An 8,895-nucleotide genomic window follows, 5' to 3' on the forward strand; every position below is an offset into this window, starting at 1 on the left:
GTTTTCTCATTTTTCTACTTTCAATATTAAATCAAAAAACGAATGATCGAATGATACGACAGCAGAAAGCGTGTATCCTGTTTGTTTTCTAAAAAAGCACAACGTATGCTGATATTGTGAGTGCACACAGATAAAAGTAGACCCTTAACAGTCCCGAATTATGTATTACTCTTACCTTTATGAGAAAAAAATGACGCTTTAGCTTCTCTGCACAAACGATTGGATACGCTCCTAATAGCACACATTTATCTAGGTTAACCATTTAAACTAACATTGTTTTTTTAAGCATTTTATATAGGCATATATATTTTATTTTAGTCAAGTGGTGATGATTTGAGAAGGCTAAATTGATCAAACATAGGCTATGATTAACTCACTGTCTGCCACTGGCCGCTTGAAAAAAAACAAAAAAACTTGAATTTAACAAATAAAAACATTTTCCAAACATATGTCTAAATTAACGTAATAAAGAAACGAAAATATATATAACCACTTTTGCCATTAAAAACGAAACTGAACTATTTTAATGGCTACAACAGCAGCTGTGTAATTGGGGAAGAGAGAAAGAGAAAAAAGACACGGGCTCCAGTCGGACTCGGCCAGTAATTCTGATAATCTGTCAGATAAGGGCCGGACTAGGGCATATTTTTGAGGCCCGTGCAGGGTTGTGCTGAGCTTATTTTGTAGCAAACTCAATACTCATATACGCACGAGCGCACTTTGGATGTGACTGCGCACCGTTTCTGGAGCGAGCGAGTACCGAATGGCTTAAAAAGACATGCAAATAAATAATAAAATTTTCTGACAATGCAACAATGACCCGATTAGGCAAGTGACTATTCTGTCAACTGTCCCGAAACGCGAGTGAAAGTCTTGTATCGCAGCGTGCAGCGGCTCTTGTAGCGCAGACAAGATGAGCCGAGGTGAAGCCGTTTGAAGAGAAAGTCAAAGAGAGAAGACGCGTACAGCTGAATCACTCACGCTGTTTTCAAATGACTGATTTGATCAGTCTGTGTGGACTGGACTCAGTCTGTAGGTTTGATTATTTACTCATCAAACCTACATGCTATAGGCTATTGAATAAATGTGTGAATATCCATCATTTTAAAGTCAAAACTGTGTGAATGAGTAAAACTCCCGCACCGAAATTCAGGACCTGATTAAACACAATTCTACTATACAGAGTTTTGTGAAATAGATTTCAATGACTTTTCCAAAACTTTCTGGGTTTATTTATTTTTCCAAAACTTTTCCAGGCCTGGAAATTGGTGTTTTAAAATTCCATGACTTTTCCAGGTTTTTCATGACCGTACGAACCCTGTATATTTTACTTTTATTTGATTATTTTTGATAATGCATCTGATCATTTTTGAATCAGTTTTCCATAACAAAAATGCATATGGTTACAAAATTGTATATTTTCAGCGGCAAAACTGCAATAAAAATACTTGCCTACCCCTGATGTTAGTTTTTTAATTAAATATTTGCTTGATTATGTACAGTATACGCTCACTTGAATTTGCTTTGCTCATCATAGCAAGACCGTTTATTTTTGTTTCAGACACTCTTATTGTGCACACTGACCTCTGATTGTCTAAGTCATATACGACTTTATCGAGGATGTCACTGGAATGAATGAGCCTCTCAATATCCTGGAAAATCTTCGTTCTGTTGGAAAAGAATGTCTTAAGTGAATAGTTCATTGAAAAATTTAAATTCTGTCATTTTGTCAACTTTCTTCCTTCCATGGAGCACAAAATGAGGTATTCTGATAAACCTTCTATTCTTTAGAAGCATAGAGTGACCAGGAGCGGTCTATATCACTTATTTTAATTTGGCCTGATTATCACATGCAATTCTTCAGAAGATTTGGAATATAGTCACATGGACAACTTTGATGCTTTTATGGTGTTTTTTTGAAGCTTGACAACCCCTGGCTTTTGTTGTATGGAAAAGAGCAGTGTGAACATTTCGCTGAACATCTCCTTTTGTTTTCCATGGAAAAAAAGATACAGGTTTGAAATATGGCATAGAACTGCTTTAAATAAGACTAAATAAGGATAAATAGTTCACACACACACACACACACACACAAAAAAGATAATTAGTTCTTCAATAGATGAGTTTCTTCATCGGAACAGATTTGGAGAAATTTAGCGTTGCATTGCAGTGAATGGGTGCCGTCAGAATGAGAGTCCAAACAACTGATAAAAGCATCACAATAATCCACAAGTAATCCACACCACTCCAGTCCATCAATTAACATCTTTTGAAGCCAAAAGCTGCATGCTTCTAAAAAGTAAATTCATCATTAAGATTTTTTAAACTTTAAACCATCACTTCTGGCCAAAATTCAGAAGTCCATAATTCATAATGACACTTCCTCCGGTGAAAAAGTCCATCCTCCGTTTTCCTCTCACATCAAAAAAGTCCACTGACATATTTGTTCAGAAATGCTTTGAACTAGGGCTGTACGATAAATCGCATGCGATATTTAATGCGCATCTTGTCAGAAAGCCGGTTGTTTACGGACTACACAGAGCCGTTGTTTACTGACGAGCTGCGCAAAACCACGTTCATATTCGTGCGATTTTTTGTGCAGCTCGTCAGTGAACAACGGTTCTGTGTAGTTAATGCTGCTCAATGTAAAAGCCCGCAGGTGATGGAGATTTACCGCTGATTAAAGAACCGGCTTTACTGATAAGATGCACGTTAAATATCGCATGCGATTTATTATGCAGTCCTACTTTGAACTGTTTTTGCTAGTAAACGGTGCATGATCTGTGAATATTTCTCTCCTGATTCAGACAGGATTACTTTTTCACTGAAGACGGCAATATTAGGGATATGACTCATATTTTAGCCAGAAGTAAGGGTCTGAAGTTAAAAACATTTATTGACATTAATTGATGGACTGGAGTGGTGTGGATTACTTACTTGCTTGGATTATTGTGATGATTGTTTTGCGATGTTTGGACTCTCATTCTGACGGCACCCATTCACTGCAGAGGATTCATTGGTGAGTTGCTACATTTCTCCAAATCTGTTCCGATGTAGAATCAAATTCATCTACATCTTGGATGGTCTGAGGGTGAGTGAATTTTCAGAAAATTTTCATTTTGGGGAGAACTATGCCGTTAACATTTCAAAAAGGCAGAAAAACGTATGTGTAGTACCTCTGCACACCATAAGCCCTCTCGAGAATGGGCTCGCGGAGATTGAGTGCCACATGCCCAAAGTAATCTGGGTAAGCCACCTCTGTGTAGGCGGGCACTGAGCGGGTGCTCTTCACAATCTCTAAGTAAAGGTCAGGGTCGTGCAGCGGCAGCAGTGCTGCGGTGTCTGGCACTTCCAGCACCGCTTGTTCCCCGCCCTCGTCCTGAGGCCCATCCACAGAGCCTCCATTCACGCCAGTATCTAGAACCAGGCTGCCCAAACTACAGACCAGATCGGGGTCCGCTGTGCCCTCTGGCCTTTTTGAGATGGAAATGCTGTCCAGCTCCAGAGGGGAATCATTTGACTTGGGCGTCAGAAGGTCCTCTCGCAGCGGACGTCTGTTCTGAGGCCCCAGGGAGCTCGGCGTGGTGGGAATGATGATGGGACGATGAAGCTCGGAGTTAACACTTGATGGAGGGATGACAGATCTGGGGCTTTCAAAGTCATCATCCTGAGAACAAAACAGAAAGCGATCACACCTGATGACTAAGTGAATGAGTTTCCATATATGAGGGGTGAAATTAACAAAAGAAAGAAAAAATGGTAACAATACAAAAGTTAAGCTATTAAAGACATGTATTTTTGTGTCTGCAATTTTTGTAATCAGTGCATTTTTAGTTTACATGCATTTTTTGCCTTTTCATCATTTAATCAGAAGTGTCCTCACCTCAAAATTCTCACTGAATTCCCGACAGAAATACTCGTAGGCTCTGAGCTCATCGAACGGACGCGTATTCATCTGTATGGGCCGCAGTTTGTTGATATCTGTCTCTATGTCATCATTCTGCGGTGCATAACAAACATAAATTATAAAATCAGTTTCCAGATTGCTCTTTTACAAATAATCGGAAACACATGTAGGCCTATGAGTAGAAACAGCAGATCATTGTATAGGATTGTGTAAACACTGTGTGATAGAACAGGTCTATTTATTACCTTCCCATCAAGTCTGGGTTAAATAATTAATTTGCAACAGACGACACATCTTCCAAAAAATTGAGCGGGCTGGTATTTGGCCATTTTAAAATGACTGGTCGATAAACATTATAATCGTCTGATAAACATTTCCTGCTTGGAAGTACAAAAATCACTAAAACTGAGATAATAAATGTAAAGATTATATATATATATATATACACATACATATATATATGTGTGTATATATATATATATATACACACACGTTTGTGTGTGTGTATATATATATATATATATATATATATATATATATATATATATATATATGTGTGACTTACTTTACTGAACTAATGTTCCATATCAATAAATAATGACTTCAATACAGCCATTAGGCAGATCAATTTTACTTGATGGGCCACTTTAAAAAAATATGTATTATCTGTTTAATAAGTATACCTCACAATCATGTCTTTCATAATTTGTATATCTCACCGTAAGCCTTATGGTGTGAAATTGATAAGCAACTTAAATAGAACAATTTGTTTCCCTCTCATATTTCCCTCTTTTTGGTAGATCTTGAGATTGGTCGATCCTAGCCAGAATCCCTAATCAATTGGATGTTGTCTGAAATGGCTGAATGCTGATAATTATACATTTTCACACAGGTCATTCAAATGGGGAGAGTCGGACCCTCTTCCGTATGCAGTTTATGGACATTGAATTATTTCACACAAAGGACTGGTCTATGTGATAGGTGGAAAAACTGAGAGCAAGTGAGTGAAGAATCTGATTTTATCCTAGTTTACAAACACATTATGCCAGGTTGTCTTTGGTTTTCATAACCAGACTTAAATGAAATGTGATGTATAGGAAATGCCTGAGGAGAGTATGTGTTTATGACCCCTCTAAGTTTGAATGGAAGGATCTGGCACCCATGAAAACTGCCCGTTCGCTGTTCGGCACAGCTGTTCACAAAAACAAAATCTATGTGGTGACTGGAGTCATTGATAACGGCCTGACTAACAGTGTGGAGATCTATGACATCGCCAGCAACACGTAAGTCACACTGTTTTGTCATATTTTCTCAAGACTCCTCAACTCAAAGTAAGGAAGATGCTCAGTTGTTTGTCTCCTGCTTAGCTGGTCAGAGTTCGTGGAGTTTCCCCAGGAGAGAAGCTCTCTTAACCTGATTGAACTGGGCGGCTGCTTGTACGCTGTGGGGGGGTTTGCTATGATGCCCAATGAGACCACAGAAAAACTGGAGCCCACTGAAATGAACGACATTTGGAAGTGAATATGTGTGTGTATGAGATCACTGTACCTGTGTTTTGTGAGCGGTTTCATCCTCATCATATTCTGTGTCATTTTCTGTGTCGACCTCTGTGGCTTCATTCTCATCGCTCTCATCAACTACATCATCCACTAGCACAGAATACACAACCAGGATTTAATACCAGTTTATAACACTGCGTACAAAGAAGTATGAAACAGCATGCAGGGATGCAAACTCATCATGGGTGAAAAAGGTGACAAAGACACGGCCCCCCCACACACACAAAAAAATACCCCACACATTTTTTAAACACTTGTAGAATATTTTAACGCCTTTATTATTTCACTTTTCATTCATGGAGATGACATGTGGAAAACAAAGACTTTTAAGATGACAATTACATAAAACTACCATTATATCCAGTAGATGGCAGCAGAGGATCACTCATTAGCTCAGTTGTCATTTTCACTCCCTAGTTTTCACGTCTTGATTTTGAATTTATTATAAAATTACTATTATAACACATTTTAATACTGTACTGAAGTAGTATAGCAAGTACAATGAATGAGACTTGGTTGAACAACTCATTCAACTGTTTTTGCAATGAAAGGTAAAAGGGAAATCGGTCTGTAGTTCTCTAAAAGAGTTAGGTTAAGAGTGGGTTTTTTAAGAAGTTGGGTTATACGAGCCTGTTTAAATGCTGAGGGAAAAACACCAGTGTGAAGGGATGTGTTAATGTGAGTGAGTGCAGGTACAACGGCAGGAGAAATGGCTTGAAGGAGATGAGATGGAATAAGATCAAGCGGACAAGTAGTAGGATGATTGGAAAGGATGAGTTTAGAGACTTCTGCCTCAGAGAGTGGAGAGAAGGATGAAAACGAGTGCATGTTTGCTGGTAAGATGTGTTTGACAGTTTGTGGTGTGGCAAATTGTGCACTGAGGTTTGTAATTTTATTAATGAAGAATGTGGCAAAGTCGTCAGCTGTTAGAGTTGATGAAGGAGGGGGAGGACAAAGGAGGGAGGAAAATGTTTTAAAGAGCATGCAAGAGTTAGGCGAATTGGATTTTGTGATTTGCGCCATACTCTTTTACATTTACATTACATTCTCATTTACATGACCATGTGCGTTTTCAGCTTTTAAAAGCAGATGACTATAGCAGCTACAGAATTTAATTGGTACTAATGGTACTGTAAGACGACACCCTCCAACCAAATACACTTTCTCATCGGATCTACACGAATCTCGTAAGTGACCTATTTTGATCTCAAAAAGATGAGTTTTCACCGAAAAGGTGAGGAGTTTGCATCTATGAGCATGGTTACGGTCAAATACTGTCAGCATTACCAACCAATTTGACGTCTGTAAGAAGACATATTTTGAAAAGAAATAGAATTTCCGGGACTTGCATTTATCCTTCGGCAATTGATTGATAAATCACATACAACAATACCAGGAACAATGCAAAGACCCTAAATATTGTGCATTTTGATATCATTTGGACATTAAGGTGAGATTGAGATTTATCATGCACCAACACCAATATCAATGACACCCTGTGAGCGCAGCTGTGAGTGTGTTTTACCTCCAGGCGGCTGGTTGTACAGCTGCGCCACCGGTCCACCGGCTGGTATGTGTGGTAGAGGGTGGTGAAAGACACTTTTAATAGTAGGCAGTGGTAGGCGGTTCTTTGGAAAGCACTTCCTCATAATTAGGCTGGAGGTATTGACCAGAGGATCCAGTGTCCGGACAGACAGGCACTCCTGAAACACATCACAGTTATATATCTTCATACTGTAGTGAAGCTATCTGGCATGTTCCAATGGAAGTACCAATAAAATGAAACTTTATCCAACACTTTCATACAGTGGATGTGTTATAAAGGATTCTCATCCCGTTGGCGTCTATGAAGGCCTTCCTGCCAAGCTTAATGTTAGTGAGGTTTTTGATGCATCCCAGAATGCTCTTGCGGATGACCACATGGCGGTGACGTGTGTCATTGCGGTGCCAATCTTGGTAGATTGTGAGTAGCGTGGGAAGATATCCTGTGTCCACTGCCCGACGGGCATTCATTCCTGAAGAGCACATGCACAAAAAACCTGTTATAGACATCATTAACAGCACTGCAATAGCATGTTTTGTGCTGGATATGGATATATATATATATATATATATATATATATACAGTGGGTACGGAAAGTATTCAGACCCCCTTAATTCTGTGTTTTTCTGTCAATATGGGGTGCTGTGTGTACATTAATGAGGAAAAAAAATTAACTTAAATGATTTTAGCAAATGGCTGCAATATAACAAAGAGTGAAAAATTTAAGGGGGTCTGAATACTTTCCGTACCCACTGTATATATATACAGTATGTGTGTGCGTGTATGATACTGTTCAGAAATGTTAGGGGTCGTAAGATTTTTTAATGTTTATGGTCAATATTTCAATACATGTTGAATTGTAATTTATTCCTGTGATGCGAAGCTGAATTTTCAGCATAATTTCTCCAGTCTTCAGTGTCACATGATCCTTCAGAAATCATTCTAATATGCTGACTTGCTGCTCAAGAAACATTTCTGATTATTATTATTATTATCAATGTGGAAAACAGATGTGCTGCTTAGTATTTTGTGGAAACATTTTATTCCAGGATTTTTTTCGATTAGAACTTTTGCTGTCACTTTTGTTCAATTTAATGTATTCTTGCTGAATTCAAGTATTAAATGTATTGGTCACACTTTAGTTTGGAGACCAAGTCTCACTATTAACTCCCAATTTGGTGTTTATTAATAGATAGTCAGGTAGTTGTAGTAGTTATGTTTAGGTATGGGGTAGGGTTAAGGGATCTAGAATATGGTCATGCAGAATAAGACATTAATATGTACTAATAAACAATCAATCTGCTAGTGATATACATGCTAATAAGCAACTTGTTAAAGGGATACTCCACCCCAAAATGAACATTTTGAATACTGTTCTGTGTCAGCCGCACCACACGGATACGATTTTCATTCAAATTGTAGCGTCTGGACCACTCAAAAACACAATATATATTTTGTTAGCTAGATTTAACAAATACTCTGTAACACCCCAGGAAGCCGAACAGGCCCCTGGTTCCATAGCAACACTGACACCAGATACATTTACGATCTAAAGGAATGTGAGCAGACTCTCACTGCATTTTCCAGAGCAAGAGGCACAATGCACCATAGAAATTGACTTTTCTACTAAGTAATTCATAGGAAAACCTTTCTTTGAATGAACACCCATATCCTTCAGGTCATTGTGTATATTATTGTCATCGTGTATTTTGGTCTTTGAGATTGTATACCGTTTTATGCAGGCTTATGATCGAAATACTCACTCCTGTCAGCTTACATATATATATAACCCTACCATGTTTAGTATCTATGAATTCGTATTCGGATGATCTAATTGAGAGTGTATATTGTATGTTTACACCTACGCAACATATTAGTGTTCTAAG

The 8,895-nt window shown here is 38.3% G+C and overlaps 1 protein-coding gene and 1 long non-coding RNA gene across 3 annotated transcripts in view; one reads left to right on the plus strand and one right to left on the minus strand.

Annotated features, from left to right (window-relative positions):
• agtpbp1 (ATP/GTP binding carboxypeptidase 1) overlaps positions 1-8,895 on the minus strand; it is a 50,473-nt gene that overhangs the window by 19,489 nt on the left and 22,089 nt on the right. For both annotated transcript variants that reach the window (XM_016235279.1, XM_016235280.1), the window contains 6 exons: positions 7,273-7,481; positions 6,992-7,169; positions 5,456-5,556; positions 3,884-4,000; positions 3,177-3,667; positions 1,585-1,668 (listed from right to left, as the gene is read on the minus strand). In XM_016235279.1, coding sequence (XP_016090765.1) covers positions 1,585-1,668; positions 3,177-3,667; positions 3,884-4,000; positions 5,456-5,556; positions 6,992-7,169; positions 7,273-7,481 — 1,180 coding nt within the window. The remainder of the gene's footprint in view (positions 1-1,584; positions 1,669-3,176; positions 3,668-3,883; positions 4,001-5,455; positions 5,557-6,991; positions 7,170-7,272; positions 7,482-8,895) is intronic.
• Positions 4,806-5,412, plus strand: LOC107553154 (uncharacterized). The gene is made up of 3 exons (XR_001604936.1): positions 4,806-4,907; positions 5,005-5,190; positions 5,275-5,412. It is a non-coding gene; the product is annotated as an uncharacterized lncRNA (long non-coding RNA).

The sequence above is a fragment of the Sinocyclocheilus grahami genome, unplaced genomic scaffold (genome assembly GCF_001515645.1).
Source record: "Sinocyclocheilus grahami isolate Dianchi unplaced genomic scaffold, SAMN03320097.WGS_v1.1 scaffold465.1, whole genome shotgun sequence".
Taxonomy (NCBI): Eukaryota; Metazoa; Chordata; class Actinopteri; order Cypriniformes; family Cyprinidae; genus Sinocyclocheilus; species Sinocyclocheilus grahami.